At 40.0% G+C, this 17,658-nt stretch overlaps 1 protein-coding gene across 1 annotated transcript in view; it reads right to left on the reverse strand.

The window, feature by feature from the left end:
- The window catches only part of FBN1 (fibrillin 1), a 261,436-nt gene that overhangs the window by 181,096 nt on the left and 62,682 nt on the right, over positions 1-17,658 (reverse strand). Inside the window, exons 5-6 of the mRNA XM_040414001.1 lie at positions 8,900-8,995; positions 6,718-6,813 (exon numbers count right to left, since the gene is read on the reverse strand). Of these exons, the coding sequence (XP_040269935.1) occupies positions 6,718-6,813; positions 8,900-8,995 (192 nt within the window). The remainder of the gene's footprint in view (positions 1-6,717; positions 6,814-8,899; positions 8,996-17,658) is intronic.

The raw sequence follows: 17,658 nt of genomic DNA on the forward strand, positions 1-17,658 counted from the left end.
TAGTCTTAATAACCCCTACAGCTGGCGGTGGATCCACCAGAGTTATGTAGAGGCCTCTACATAACTTCGACAGATCCACCACTGCTTCTAAATGTAAGGCAGCATCCTTGCTAGCTTACATTTAGACCATTTTCTAGCCTAAAACAGGTGTAAAAAATGGTAAATGAGACAGGCCTGCCAGCCCAGCCCACGCCCAATTTTTTAGACATGGCATGAGCCGCAATCTGCACTAGAAATATGCCTAATATAGGCGTACTTCTGAATAATAAATGACCCCCGAAAAGTAATTGACTTTAATCTTCAACTAAATAGTGTTCTTTAATTATTAAGATTTTGAATAACTGTATAGCAATTCGTATTTCTGGTTTGTCCTTATGTTTATGGCTAACATTCATTGTCAGTTTTTACAAATCGCTGTTTTCTAGAGCAGATTTATTACTGATTTTATTTTCACAGTATAGTATATTTTACTGCTTATGATAAGAAACATAAGCTTACTTTACTGTAGAATTATAAATCTCTATAGATTTGGCCCTTTGCCTGGTGAGTGAAGACTCAATGGTGCATCCAGACACATGAATCTTATGTACGTCAATCATAAATCCGAAGTAAAAGAAGAAACTACTCAAATGGGTTGCTCCCACATGATACAAAGCTTACATATATAAGCTGTAGAATATGTTAAAACTAAGGAATTATGCTTTGCATATGGCTTCTATCTCACTGGAAGGTTAGGGGGTTATAATCATTTTGGATAGGTAGCTTTGAAAACATCCCAAAATAGCAATGGAGCAAAACCACTATTTCTATGGTAGAAAACTGGACTAAACAGGAAGAAAAGAAATAAATTCAATAACAAAAGAATGTCTACAAAATATAATAGAAAATGGAACAGTGGTAAAAATGTATGCCATGTTGTAATTACCCATTAACAACACAATATCTCTCCCTGATGATTATCATTTCACCTTTGCTTTTCACCAAGTGAGGTCCAAATTTATTTGGACTACTGGAGTAAGCAGGTCACAACTCTAGATCTTCATAGTTTTAGGATGACCAGTAGTGTTACTAGCTATACTGCTTACACAGATACCTGACATTAGCACTTCCAGATTCTGTTCCTTAGAAAATAATGGTGGTGACTTGTTCCTAGATATAATGCTTTTCTAAGACTATCAAATACATTTCAAGCTCTTGTCTCTTCTGTGTCTGTGGAAGGCAACAGTTCATCACTCCCAAGATACATTGCAGTCAGCTCTTGTAAACCCATTTCTCCCCTGCATGCAAAATAGTATCTCACACACAGCCCCGGTGATTGCAGTAATACATTGAAGCAAAGTATGCAATGCAATATACACTGCTCAAAAAAATAAAGGGAACACAAAAATAACACATCCTAGATCTGAATTAATTAAATATTCTTCTGAAATACTTTGTTCTTTACATAGTTGAATGTGCTGACAACAAAATCACACAAAAATTAAAAAATGGAAATTAATTTTTTTAACCCATGGAGGTCTGGATTTGGAGTCACACTCAAAATTAAAGTGGAAAAACACACTACAGGCTGATCCAACTTTGATGTAATGTCCTTAAAACAAGTCAAAATGAGGCTCAGTAGTGTGTGTGGCCTCCACGTGCCTGTATGACCTCCCTACAACGCCTGTGCATGCTTCTGATGGGGTGGCGGACGGTCTCCTGAGGGATCTCCTCCCAGACCTGGACTAAAGCATCTGCCAACTCCTGGACAGTCTGTGGTGCAACGTGACATTGGTGGATAGAGCGAGACATGATGTCCCAGATGTGCTCAATTGGATTCAGGTCTGGGGAACGGGTGGGCCAGTCCATAGCATCAATGCCTTCGTCTTGCAGGAACTGCTGACACACTCCAGCCACATGAGGTCTAGCATTGTCTTGCATTAGGAGGAACCCAGGGCCAACCGCACCAGCATATGGTCTCACAAGGGGTCTGAGGATCTCATCTCGGTACCTAATGGCAGTCAGGCTACCTCTGGCGAGCACATGGAGGGCTGTGCGGCCCTCCAAAGAAATGCCACCCCACACCATTACTGACCCAATGCCAAACCAGTCATGCTGGAGGATGTTGCAGGCAGCAGAACGTTCTCTACGGCGTCTCCAGACTCTGTCACGTCTGTCACATGTGCTCAGTGTGAACCTGCTTTCATCTGTGAAGAGCACAGGGCGCCAGTGGCGAATTTGCCAATCTTGGTGTTCTCTGGCAAATGCCAAACGTCCTGCACGGTGATGGGCTGTAAGCACAACCCCCACCTGTGGACGTCGGGCCCTCATATCACCCTCATGGAGTCTGTTTCTGACCGTTTGAGCAGACACATGCACATTTGTGGCCTGCTGGAGGTCATTTTGCAGGGCTCTGGCAGTGCTCCTCCTGTTCCTCCTTGCACAAAGGCGGAGGTAGCGGTCCTGCTTCTGGGTTGTTGCCCTCCTACGGTCTCCTCCACGTCTCCTGATGTACTGGCCTGTCTCCTGGTAGCGCCTCCATGCTCTGGACACTACGCTGACAGACACAGCAAACCTTCTTGCCACAGCTCGCATTGATGTGCCATCCTGGATAAGCTGCACTACCTGAGCCACTTGTGTGGGTTGTAGACTCCGTCTCATGCTACCACTAGAGTGAAAGCACCGCCAGCATTCAAAAGTGACCAAAACATCAGCCAGGAAGCATAGGAACTGAGAAGTGTCTGTGGTCACCACCTGCAGAACCACTCCTTTATTGGGGGTGTCTTGCTAATTGCCTATAATTTCCACCTGTTGTCTATCCCATTTGCACAACAGCATGTGAAATTGATTGTCACTCAGTGTTGCTTCCTAAGTGGACAGTTTGATTTCACAGAAGTGTGATTGACTTGGAGTTACATTGTGTTGTTTAAGTGTTCCCTTTATTTTTTTGAGCAGTGTATTTCTCTGAATTTAGAAGTTTAGGCGAATAATGGAAAGATATCTGGGCCACTTCACTATGAGAGCACTATGCCAGCACTTAGAGGAGGTAGGGAGCAGGGAAGCTACTGAGAATGTCTGGTCCACCACTGAATGTAAGTTATGGTAGACAAGCATTTTGTCCACTATTTTTATAGCATGTATATTGCAAAAATACTTAACTCGAAATGCCCTATTTATTGCATAGTAATACTTTTCATGCAATATCACTTTTAAAGGGGTTGTCCGGTAATGAATAACATTTCAGTGACTTCTGGACAAGTCACAGCTTAAGGGTACATTCACATGGCTGTGATGTAGCCATGCCCATGTTGCAGACTGCAGACTGCAAACTGCGGCCCTGGGTACCGGAAGTCTGAACTCAGTACTGCGGTGTGGACCCACTGACTTAAGTCTGTGATTCGCAGGATATGGCAAAAGATGGGACATGTCCTATCTTTTGCAGTGTGGAGGCATGGATAGGAAGCCAACGGAAACACACTGACAGGTCAGTGCTTCCACACCATGAAAGATAGAACATTTCCTATCTTTTGCCGTATCTTGTGGATCGCGTACCCATTCAAGTCAATGGGTCTGCACTCTAGTGTGGAGTTCACACGGCAGGTGCCCGTGTTTAGCGGTCCATGGTCCATGCTGAGGAGGATGCAAGCAAGCCACGGACCGGAAGATGGATACAATCTTGGATACAATCGACCTGCGGGGAGAAGTTCAATATAATTTCATAGTGGAGGCAGGCTCCAAGCATCACTGGTTTCATGTCTGCCTAGAAACAGGACATGGTGAAACAAGAAAATCTGCTCCTTAAGTCTCTGTAGCACAAAATCCAAAATAGGAACAGCAGCAGAAATAGATGACATTATACAGCAGAGCTAAACACTTTAGATAGGAATCCAGCAGTGACATGAAACAGTAATTCACTTATAAAAAAGCTGCAGTCTCTCTTCCTCTGCCTTTCTCTCGCAGTCCCTCCCTTCTCCTCCTCCTATTGCACCCTCCCCTTTCCACAGGCTTCTATGTAATCTGACCTTTTATTGAGCAGGCAGACCAACTTCACTGAATACAGATCCAAACATTGAATTGAGAGTTAGTGAAGAGGAGGGAAGAGCAGAAGAGCACCCTGATAAGAGGAGGATATATTACTAATTTTCTTATATTCGTCACTGCCATTTAAGAAAAAATTAATTTTTTAAGGCAGTACCTACAGAGGTTCATGCTGATATTAATTTTCCTCAGATTTTGCTCCTTGGCTTCTTTATAGCTCAGCTGGACTTGTGTACAGCTGTGATCTGCGGCTACAGGTTAGCTACAATGCCTAGTCTGCCCTGCTGCAGCCTGGACTAATGATGAGACAGAGTATATGTTTTAGACTGCCTAAGACTCCCTGCAGACACTGTAGCTAAACTGTAGTCACAGATCTATCTGAATAAAGCCAAGCTAATAAAGGTGATTTTCAAGCTTCTCACGTTGCTTCAGATATAAGAATGTACACATTTAAAGTTTTGTCCATTTGACCATTACCATTGACATTTCAATGAATCATATGGAGAAGATAATAAACTTCCTTGCCAGACTACAGTATCAAAACTTCCTACTTAAATTCTAGACTACGCTTACTTTACAATAATGCAGAAGCAATAAGATGGTACCTCTGTTGTTTGGGAGGATCTTCAGTTCAATTGTGTGAAACTATTAAATTGTTTTGCAGCAGGCACCAATAAGTACAGCGAAGAAGGAAAAGAGCAGAAAAGAGGATAGCTATATACGAGAAAGTGAAGAAAGAAACACAAAAGTAGAATAGTTAGTGGAAAGTGAAACTCTTAGAAATCGGTTAAATTGTGAGCCAAAATTGTCTTCAGAAACATAAAAATGGTCATAAATGTTTAAAATTGCTATAAGAATTGTTATATTGTTATGACAATTCTTTTAATGTTTCTGATTAGAAAGGCACCCAAAATACTAATTGTAAATGGACAATTATAAAAATATTAACCCCTTTGTGTCTGTCTCTCATACACTCCACTGGTCCTACGCACCTTTAACTATTGAACTATTTGTTAATGAGTAGGTTCTCTATGATCATATTACTATTAATATCATGAAACATTTTAACGGTACTTTTCAGGAAAAGCTGACACACTGTGGTATGTATAGTACATGGCCTGAGGGGAGGTGGATAAGAGATTCAAAAAACATTAGACCTGTAACAAGCTATTTTATGAACAAAAAAAGGAAAATGTATATATTTGTTTTCTTCTGTATGTCCACCCAGTGGTGCTGATAATATATTTTCTGCCCTATCTAAGGACCCAGAAGTAGAGTGATATAGTAGGTGAGTCCATACAGTGGTTAGCTGCAGAGATATACAACTCCTCTGACATACACTGCCTGGCTCTGCTATATGTGTGTTCTGGTGCAGAATTTCCATTGTTTCCAGAACTTCTATGAGACACTGCTGCACACTGCATTTCCCTTGCTTGTAAGAGCTGACAGAGAGACAACTATCACAAGCAGTAGGCAAGGGAGAGCAGTTTGAAGCTGCATCACATAGGAATACTCTGATCTGTCATTTTCTGCCTTTAGATATGACTCTGAACAGAGCAAGTGCAGTGTGATGAGATTCCGTCCTCTATACTTCCGCAAAAGAAGAAGTATCAAGGGAAGAGAAGGCTGCATTGGGCGACCAAGATGGCACCCAATCCATAAATAAAACAGGTATACATAAGGCACACACAAGGGCCTTTACATTATTCATTAAAGAGGGTTTTCCGGGATTTTAATATTGATGGCCTATCCTTAAAATATGTATATATATATATATATATATATATATATATATATATATACAATTTTCTATATTTATTTTACGTTTATTTCTATAATTCCATGCCGGACATATTCTACTTCTTTTCAGCTGGATTTTCAAATTACATGCATTTACCTTTATTTATAAAATGGGTGTGCAGACAAAATACGTTATACAAAATTTATTTTGTAGGGATGTGAAGCATAACAATACTATTCAGAAAACTATAAACCATGATAATTGTAGCCCTCCAAACAATATTAAATAAAAAAAATCTGTACTTAATGCCATAAAATAGACACATAATCTAAATTGATGAGATGTACAGATATTGTGGCAGTATATATGTCATCATATACCCAATTATGGGCATCTGAAAGCCTAAGGCAAAGAAAATGGAACACTTAAAGCAACTCTCCAGTTCAAGAAGAAAAATTCTAATTACCTGAGGAATGAACCGACCACTTACATAGTGACCTCCTTTTCCTCTTTTTATCTGCAGATCTGTCAGTTCCCAGGTCATCTAATATGGAAGCGCTGTCTCTCAGATGACCTTATACACATTGTGCATTTGGTAGACCAAGATACTTAATGCTTGATGTCCACGACTGCTCTTGGAGTGGCCAACACTACTCATGTGGGTAATGCTAGCCAATCCAATGGCTGCAGGATGGACTACCAAATGCGCAGTGTACATCAGGTAGTCTGAGAAGTGGTGACACATCTTGGATGATATAAGAAAAGCCTAGGAATTGGTGGATTTTCAGATGAAAAGGAGGGCACCATGTAAGTGATCTGTTTGTTCTCCATTCAATGGGATTTTTTTTTTTTCTTGAACAAGAGGTGACAAATGAAACATGTCAGTGTGGTATGGTTGAATTAGTATAGTGATAGTAGCGTGCCTATGAATAACACTTGTGACTTATAACAACACTTACCTCTTTCACACTGAGGTCCTGTAAAGCCGTATGTGCAGGCGCATCGATTTGGAGCGACACATCGTCCACCATTTAGACACCCATGTTCACAGACGGCTGTAAGTTACAAGCATACAGATTTATATCCATAAGGAAGACATTTAAAAATATATAAACTATAGAACTAGGTACAAATAATGTGTATTACATATATTGTACCTGGTCACCAAGAGGGAACAGGACGCATGGGTACGGACATGATTGTACCAAGCCATCATCTTAAAGCAATACATCCATACTGAACAAAAGGTTGTGCATATGGTCTGGATATGGACACTATGCCATCTTCTAACTTTCTGCTGTTACACTGATGAACATCTATAAATATTTTAGTTTATTTCATTGCAATATATCTGTTAAATGTGTTTTGTGCTCCATTATATACTTGAGATCTGATCTCCAGTATCTTCATGCGATGAATGCTTCCAGGAGCTCCTGGAAACCATACTTAGTGGCCAAACAACAGGTATCCTATTAACTGTCCATAAATGTCTCAACAACACCTGAAAGTTTTATGTAACCCCGAATATGTTCTGTGTTGCCCTTTGCAGGATTCGTATGGACAGTGCCAATGTGTCTGAAGTGACAACTGAATGCCCGGAATGGTACTGTTAGATTACCACCGGAACGTTTTCACTCATGCTGTTAGGATATCTCTCTGAAGTATACAGTCAAGTGAAGAATACATTCCTTTGTATACATACATGCCTAATCTCTCTGACCAATAGGTAGTACTCAGCAAAGGGACATAGACAAGGAGATGATAGAGATAGGACTACCTGCTGCCATTGGTTGACTGCAGCCATGCTATTTTGCTAGAGCAGTGGGACACTATTGTTTCTTTACCTTCAAGATTACATAATGTCACTGACTCATTGTATGTATGGATATAACACAAACACATTAAACAAAGACCGTTCATAAATGCAGGACATCAGTGGTATGTGGGATGGCTTGTCTGAACAATCCCTCCATTAACATGCCTTATTGATCCCTCTTTTTAGGGTATGGCCAAGCGGTCAGTTTTACGCATGCAGGTTTGGAAGCCAAAACCAGGAGCAAGTTCGAGAAATAGGAGAAGCCATGTCTGTCCTTTCTGTCCTTTTATGATCCACTCCTGAGTTTGGCTTTCAAAACTGCATGCAGAAAGCTGACCGTGTGACTGTACCCGTACACTGCGCCACCGAGCAGACAATTATCGGGAAGGAAGCGTTCCTTCTCCATAACTGCTCGTCAGTGGAGGAAGGAGCTTCTTTTACATGCAGCAATCTCCTCCACTGTATGTGGTAGAGCAACGGCTAGTGCTATCACTCGATCTGATACACATTCATTGTTTCTGGGCAGCAGATCCTTGTTTACACAGCACAATTTGCTGCCCAGAAATGTCTGCAGAGGTGTCTGCATGAAAGATCCTTTCACCCGATGAATGAGCATTTGCCTTCTTCATCGGGTGATCTGAGGCACCTTTACACGGGCCAATTATCTGGAACGAGCATTCGTCTCAAAGTTCGTTCCCAATAATGCCCTGAGAATCAGCCCATGTAAACCCGCCATAACAGTTGATCAATGCCTTTTTTGGCAGACATCAGCCATTCATTGTTTATGCAAACTTTTTATACGATCACTGACTACATTGGTCAAGATTTGCCCTTTCAGACATATTTTATCTAATTTGAGCAGTTTGGTGTAAAATACCTTTTTATCACAGCACTTTCAAATGTTACTATGTGGACAATGGTGGTCCTAAGAGTATAACCACCTATAGCATAAATGCTGTGGAATATCCTCAGCAGAATTGTGAAAAGCCACAGCATTTATGGTAGCAGCTATGTGGATGAGAATTTAAAAATTCTCATCCACATGCTGCAAAACTATTCAGCGACAATATTCACACATAACATGACATTTTAGATCCCCAGCATGTCAATTTATATTGTGGATATCTGCTGTAAATTACAGTTTGCAATGCAATTAAATCTCCCCAAACACACAATATATCTGCAATAATTATTATTGGTGCGACTATTATTTGGTGCGACTTTTGCTGCTGTGGGGAGGTGTCGCTGTACCTAAACATAAGGTTTGCTGCTGAATATTGTAATGAATTAATTGGATGACTAAACAATACAAAATCAGTACTTACGCTGGCCACAGTGTGTTCCAGTATAACCCTTCTGGCACATACAGTGCTCGTCGCTGCAGGTGCCACCGTTCATACATCTGATGTTACACTGCTGAACTGAAAACAGAATTATGGAGAAGTTTTACAAAACAATACACAAAACAAAAGTAAGCCATAACTGATTATCAATGTCTACATCAAAAAAGGCAAATATCCAAAATGTTATGAAATCCAAAATAAAGTGCAGATGTGTTTAGTAATTTTCAACACACGATGACTAATTCAAGATTTTCTTCTTGGCTAGTTTTAACAATTGCATAATAAAAGATGCAGATCTATACAAATCTCTAGTCATCTCTGTGTACAAAACAGCACGACACCAATATACACGTATAACTTTCATATATATATCTTACAGTATTTAAGCATAACTGTCTTATGAAAAAGGAAGGGTCGTATTAAACAGAGCAGTTGAGAGGGTTGCAAATCTTTTTGCAAAAGTGGTGTTTGCCAAGGTCTGTACATGTTTTATGGCAGAACACTGATCAGATGATGAATTCCCCCAATATACCGTGTGTACCTTTTTTCCTGCAAGTACACATATCTGTATTTATTTGATTATTATTCTTAGTTATCGTCTTTTACATTTATAATGTCCACTTGAATATTATGTAGAATTACACCTACACAAAATAACCTCTCCAATGATCTGTTCTAATTCTGCTGAATAATGTATGATATACACAACATAACCAGTAAGGATAGGGTTGCCAGGCCTTCTCATAAAAATGCTGACCATTAGAACTTCTCTCAGTATATGAGGATGAATACTAGCGTACAGATCCCTTTCACAGCAGAACCAGAATCTGGAACACCCCTGATGAGACCCAGAAAGATAAAACAGCTGTCTGCATTGGATACACTGAATGGATGTTCCTCTTAAACCTTGAAGAGTTTTACTCATTTTTATTTTATTGACAACAAGGAAAAGTTTTACTGCTCATTTACAATAAGTATACAGAAAAGTCCATCGTCTGGTGCTCCAAAATGCTCCTTCCAAATAGCAAAATAGAGCAAAGGCAAAGAAAACACTATTGAAAAATGATGAAAAAATGACCTACAGATTGTTTATCACTCCAAAGAATGTATGGTGAATAGACGATGAAATACTGTATTAGCCCTTCTCCACAATGACTGGTACTTCAGCCTGGCTTGGTCTGTCTTCCCAGTGTTGACTCTTGGCTATCTTGACCTATGCATCTGCTCTATAACACTGCTCTACCACTACTGCTGACCAATTGACTAGTCCACAATCTGAAGGCAGAGGATCCAACTGGGTTTGTCAAGTCTGTGCCTATAGAAGAGGTTAAGGGTGAAGAATAGGAGAGCTCCTTAAACTTTGACTGTAATTCAGTCACTGCCAAACCAGATGCATTATAGGGGTTCTTCTAGCTGGAAGAGTTCTAGCACATAGATATATTATATGGTCTTTACTGTACACAGATGGAATATTTTGTGGTATGCCAGCATTACACATAAATACATTAAACTGGGTATAGTGAAAGCTCAGCTGAAATCTCACACTGTGATAGTGTATGTTGCTGACTGCCTGGGGAACTGCACATAAGATACGTAGGTCCTGGCTGTAGGTGTAAATGTGATATGTGTGGTCTTGTACAGGATCAAATTTTAGGGTAAAAATCAGATCCAAAGAATCTGCTAATCAGTAAAATAGACCTAACACATAGATAACACATCTAAATTCTTACCATGTGTCTCTCTTTTAACCTGAAGGTAATATGTAGCCAAAAACACACGTATTTGTCTTTATAGTTGCAATGGCTAACATTTAGATTATAAAACAGTCAAATAAGGCTAGCTTCTCCCTGCAAAGTGCTGTATACATCTTTCTAAACCATAACCAGGATTTGATCCTTAACAGAACTATAAGGCCTTCCATTACACTCCTGCTCTTCCTTCCCAATTGTTGGCTTCCAAATAAAATCATCTGTTTTTACTACTAATGTCATAAGGAATTAAATGGCATAGCGTCCCTGAACTCCCAAGAAAGATTATCTGCTACTCAAGGTTAAAATAACTATACACCATCTCTGATGTAAAGGGAGATAACTAACATGACTGATGTCATGACAGCACTTATAAACTGAAAGCTTCACTAATGCAGACCACTGGAATAACTGTACCTTAATCTACGAACAATGTCACCTTCTACTATAGACATCTATTAAACATGCCTGCAGTGAATGAACCAGACATTCTACACATTCTTCTGGTTTGTCAGGGAATTAATTGTTGAACTTTTGTGGTATTAAAAGTTTGGTTAGTCTGGTTTTCTGTATCCACCCCAGACCTGTTCATTGCCAGAAACATTAAATTATGCCTATTAATATGAGTTATTGAGTATAATGGTATGAATAGCCAAGGGGGAAATCACAGCTAGTAACTGATAGTAGTACAAAGGTTTATTGGGCCTAGAACAGAGAAGGATCAGAACGCTTAGTACTTATTCCAGGGCTGTTTTCCTGTTCCCTAAACCCCATCCTCTGGTAGAATACAATTAGCAATATAAGTGGATATTATAACAAAGCATTGATCTTAAAGGGGTTTCCCAGGCTCTTGATATTGATGACCTATCCTCAGGATAGCAAACAAAATATGGCAGCACACTGTTATACATAAAACAATAGAACTAGGGATAAGCGGTTATTTTGGATTACAGTGGTACTATACCTACTGTAAATGGAAGCTCTTTGCGCACATTTTTGATCAAACGTGTGTCAGGCCCATCTACCAACGTCAAGGTGGCTTCTGCAGATGGGTACCTAACACTAACAGAACTGCCTCTCCTGGGCCTAACTTAAGCATACAATGTTCAGGGCAGTGTAGGAACTAGCTATATTTATACTCTGCTTAGAAGACCTAGGTAGATGGGCGGAGAGTCCAAACACACTGAAAGAAAATGTAGACTAGCACATCCAAAGTCAGGGCACATCCAAAGTCACAGCCAAAGTATTTGCAGTTTGAATGTTAGCTTTATGGATGTGCACCTGTGTTCTTGCACTATCCTCAAGATAGGTCATCAATATCCAATCAGCAGGGGTCCAATCAGCAAGCATTGTCATATAAATTGTATTTATATGACAAAAAAAACCTACCTTGGAGGTTTTTTCACCTTTGCATTTTTATTTTGCGCGCCTCGCCTTCCCAGGGCCATACCTTTTTAAATTTTCCGTTCACAGACATATGAGGGCTTGTTTTTTGTGGGACAAGTTGTACTTTTTAATATTAGATCATCACATGTCAGGAAAAAGTTAAAAAAAGAGGAGGTCATATCTGTCATATATACTTTCTCTCCTTTGATGATCAATTTCTGAATTTGGCTTCCAAAATTGCATCAGCAAATCTGATAGTGTAGTCATATCATAATGCCATGTTTATGGCAGTGTCTATTTCTTCCAAATATATTGTATATTAGTAATTATATTAATTAGCTGAAGAAACTGTTCTACTGTTTTGTGTCTATAGCTCCTATACACACGTGTCTGCAAGATGTCTACAGTTCCTATGCACACCACATGTGTCTCCATGATGTTTCCAGTTCGTATGCATACCACATGTGTCTCCAAGATGCATACAGCTTCTATGTACACATGTGTCTCCATTATGTCTACAGCTCCTATGCATACCATATGTGTCTCCATTCTGCCTACAGCTCCTATACACACCACGTGTGTCTCCATGATGTATACAGCCCCTATGTAGACCACGTGTCTCCATATTTACAGACAATAAACAAACACTGGGTGGTCTGATCCTATATTCATGCTCCCTTCCATCTGCCCCCTACTTCTTGCTAGTAATTTGATCTATGGTCAGTAGGTCAGAAAGACATAAGGAAATGTTTTTGCCTCACGTCCAACACATATACAGTACAGACCAAAAGTTTGGACACACCTTCTCATTCAAAGAGTTTTCTTTATTTTCATGACTATGAAAATTGTAGATTCACACTGAAGGCATCAAAACTATGAATTAACACATGTGGAATTATATACATAACAAACAAGTGTGAAACAACTGAAAATATGTCATATTCTAGGTTCTTCAAAGTAGCCACCTTTTGCTTTGATTACTGCTTTACACACTCTTGGCATTCTCTTGATGAGCTTCAAGAGGTAGTCCCCTTAAATGGTTTTCACTTCACAGGTGTGCCCTGTCAGGTTTAATAAGTGGGATTTCTTGCCTTATAAATGGGGTTGGGACCATCAGTTGCATTGAGGAGAAGTCAGGTGGATACACAGCTGATAGTCCTACTGAATAGACTGTTAGAATTTGTATTATAGCAAGAAAAAAGCAGCTAAGTAAAGAAAAACGAGTGGCCATCATTACTTTAAGAAATGTCAGTCAGTCAGCCGAAAAATTGGGAAAACTTTGAAAGTAAGGGCTATTTGACCATGAAGGAGAGTGATGGGGTGCTGCGCCAGATGACCTGGCCTCCACAGTCACCGGACCTGAACCCAATCGAGATGGTTTGGGGTGAGCTGGACCGCAGAGTGAAGGCAAAAGGGCCAACAAGTGCTAAGCATCTCTGGGAACTTCTTCAAGACTGTTGGAAGACCATTTCAGGGGACTACCTCTTGAAGCTCATCAAGAGAATGCCAAGAGTGTGCAAAGCAGTAATCAAAGCAAAAGGTGGCTACTTTGAAGAACCTAGAATATGACATATTTTCAGTTGTTTCACACTTGTTTGTTATGTATATAATTCCATATGTGTTAATTCATAATTTTGATGCCTTCATAGTCATGAAAATAAAGAAAACTCTTTGAATGAGAAGGTGTGTCCAAACTTTTGGTCTGTACTGTATATACCAAAAATGTACTACTGTAAGTACTGCCAAGACTATAAAATTATACACTGTGCTGCACTTATTAAAGCCCGGCATTAGGACAATAACAGCACCCCTATAGTCATGGTAATTATCCAATTGGGAGAATCTACAGTAGGTGAAAGTGACATGTCAGAAGCTTTGGTTGGTAAGACAGAGGAAGTGCATAGCCCAAACATATGTTAACCTCATCTAAGGTTGGGATATACAGCTTTGTAAAACAAGAAATACCATAAAAAGAATTAGTAAATCTGAAGTTGCGTAGTGGTGCTTTACAACTTGAAGGAGGATGAAACCATAGTACATATTTAGATCAGATTCATTAAATAAAATCAACATGTTGTAAATTTTCAAGACAGCAAAATAAAAGTGGTATATGTATGTTATGACTAAAGCATGACTAATGTGTATGTTTCAGTCCTCTCTGACTAGGGTCAACATTTTTGACTGGGAACTTAGTGGAGTCTATGAAGTCCTAACATACAAATGAAAATACTACCCATGCAAAATGAAATATGATAAAACAGATAAAACATGCAATATAAAAGCTATCATCAAAAGCAATTCTCATTTTATTGTGTCCCAGCTGAAGAGTTAAATGGGTTGTCCCAAAATATAAACGTATCCTCTATCCGCAGTATAGGGGATAACTATCTGAAAGGTGGGGATCTGACCATTGAGACTCCCCTGAGGGTTCCTGTGTTCCACTATATGAATGGAGCGGTGGTTGTGCATGCACACTGCCGCTCCATTCATTTCCTGTAACTGCCGCTCTGTTCACATGGATTCTCCCATTTTCACGATCTTGTTGATAGACAATAAAGTTTGGGAAAATTCCCTTCAGGACAGATCTGTATGGGTATTCTGCTGTAAATTCCACAGGGAAATTTTAAGACATTTTCTTGTGGATTTACCAGACCCATTTTAAAGGGTAACATTTTTGGCAAAAAAAATGTACACACAGAATTGCATGCTGTATATTTAAAATCCACACACCACATGTTAATTTACACATGGAAATTTTTCCTCAGTCGATTAGATTTGCTAAAATATCATCAACTTTGATGTTACTGTAATATGCTGTGTCTTTTTAGCCTTCAAATCTTGATGGAAAATCAGCAGAATATCTGTAAGTCCTAAGTCACTGAGCTTTCAAAAAACTTTTGATATTTGATATTTTTTACCAGTGGGGGTCTGAGTGCTGAGACCACCACCGATCACTAGAAAAGAGAAGAAGGGGCAAGGGGAGTGAAAGGGGCATGGTGTAGCGATGAAGGGGGAGTGGCTTTAAATGTGCCAAAAATCAGGTACATTCTGGCACAAAGTAAGCCACTAAATAAGTGAAACTTGCACTGGATTTATCATCCACTATCAACCACTGTAATTATTCTGGGGTATTCTTAGATTTTTTTTACTATCGGTCATCAATATCTGACCGGTGGGGATTCCGGAAGTCAGACCCCCACCGATTAGATATTGATAATCTAACCTGAGGATAGGCCATCAATATCAAAATTTTGGACAACCCCTTTAAGTTTGTTAGTAAAGATACCCCACTGTGTTTATTATAATTTATTATTCAAGGCAGTTATCATGTGGACACGGATGTGGATAGATAACTGGATCCAAACAATAAGTCTATAACAATTTTGCTGGAGCACATGGGCTGTTATCATTGGTACAGGACACAGAAAAATATTAACCAGGCAAGAAGCCTTGTAGGGCCACTTTAGTTAAATGTAATGATACCTTTTACTGAGGGATAGGCTGCTTCATTCTGCAGATGCAAATGAGCATTCAAGTGCACCAAGTCCTACTTCCTCCCTCTCCTTGATTTTCAGGCCAAGTAAGATGACTATGCAGAATACTGGCATACTTGCAGGGCCAGATTGGCCATAGACCTTACAGGGAAATTTCCCAATGGGCAGATGCCCAGGGGGCCGCCTGAGCCCTACTCACGGCCGGCCAGTGGAAGTTTTTGGGGCTGTATTTTGTGCAGCTGGCAGTATTTTGTGGTGAACTGTGGTATTTGGCTCTGTGGGGTGGTATAATGTGCCACAATATGGTATTGCTGGCCCTGCCTTCCATCAATTTGAACCTGACTACAAAACGGGGCCTCTTTAAGTTCCCAAATCATTAATGCAATCATTAATGTTCCCCAATATTTGTGCAGTCAAAAGTGACCTTAACATGAGACTTAACATAGCTTTCATGGCCGAAAATCTGCAACATATTGAAGTTTGTTCACATATTTCTTCAATGCACTGTGCCCTGAACAAGTGTTTACGCTGTCCTGAAGCAGCTGTGTCATCACAGGTAAGTATTCCATGTGTTATAGGGACTGTTGATAAGGCGATTTATAACATTTGTTACTTTACCCCCATGTACCTCTTTAACCACTACTTTAAAGGGAACCTGTCACCGGGATTTTGTGTATAGAGCTGAGGACATGGGTTGTTAGGTGGCCGCTAGCACATCCGCAATACCCAGTCCCCATAGCTCTGTGTGCTTTTATTGTGTAAAAAAAAAGAATTGATACGTATGCAAATTAACCTGAGATGAGTCCTGTCCCTGACGCATCTCACGTATAGGACTCATCTCAGGTTAATTTGCATATCGATCAAATAGTTTTTTTTACACAATAAAAGCACACAGAGCTATGGGGACTGGGTATTGCAGATGTCCACGGCTCTTAACACAAAATCCCGGTGACAGGTTCCCTTTAACATCAAGAGGGCACAAGATGAAATAAAGAGGATAGGACAGAAGGTCCGTATCACAATTTTCTATGCTAAACATATGATAAATAATTATTTGTGTCCCAAAGCCTTATCTTAACAAGGGCTGGAGCTCTTTTTTTAATACAGAACTACAAATCACCTGAACTACAGACTGACACCCCTTGACGTAGCTTATAATGTACACACTGAACTGGATAGCAAAGTATCTAGTGAAGGCTACAGACAGCCAGAACATTGGTGGTGGAAATATACCAACCTACGTGTTCCAGAAAAGTGGCATGAAAAATTCACAAATTTTATTCTACCGCCAAGGTCACCACTTTCATATGAAATGCCAGTCCTGATAAATTTCCCCCATTGTATTTAACCCTTCAGCTCAGATTTTTGAACTAAAACAACATTTAAAAAGGTGGCTATTGACAATAGATAAATACCACTTGCGTTGTTGAACTATTTAAGGAACATTTACGTACTGTATCCTGACTCATCCCCAGACAGATGGGAAGTTCTGCTAAGGCTACTTTCACATTAGCATTTTTTGCGGATCCATCATGGATCTGCAAAAACGCTTCCGTTACAGTAATACAACCGCATGCATCCGTCATGAACGGATCCGGTTGTAATATGTCTTATATAGCCATGACGGATCCGTCCATTGAAAGTCAGTGGGGGACGGATCAGTTTTCTATTGTGTCAGAGAAAACGGATCTGTCCCCATTGACTTACATTGTGTGTCAGGACGGATCCGTCTCGCTCCGCATCCCAGGACGGACAGCAAAACGCTGCAGGCAACGTTTTGGTGTCCGCCTCCAGAGTGGAATGGTGACTGAACGGAGGCAAACTGATGCATTCTGAGCGGATCCTTATCTATTCAGATTGCATTAGGGCAAAAACTGATCCGTTTTGGACCGCTTCTTAGAACCCATGACGGATCTTACAAACGGAAAGCCACAACGCTAGTGTGAAATCAGCTCAAGCTGTAGTGGCAATAAGGGATGAGAGAATCATTTTCGGATAAAACATCCAAAGTCGATTCGCATAAAACTTTGTTCTAATACTGTACGGAGCAGGAGCCATGTCTGGAGAGAAGCTTGTTGATAATTGGTCAAACCATTTAGAAAAGATGGGGACT

Source organism: Bufo bufo, chromosome 1 (assembly GCF_905171765.1).
Source record: "Bufo bufo chromosome 1, aBufBuf1.1, whole genome shotgun sequence".
Classification (NCBI taxonomy): domain Eukaryota; kingdom Metazoa; phylum Chordata; class Amphibia; order Anura; family Bufonidae; genus Bufo; species Bufo bufo.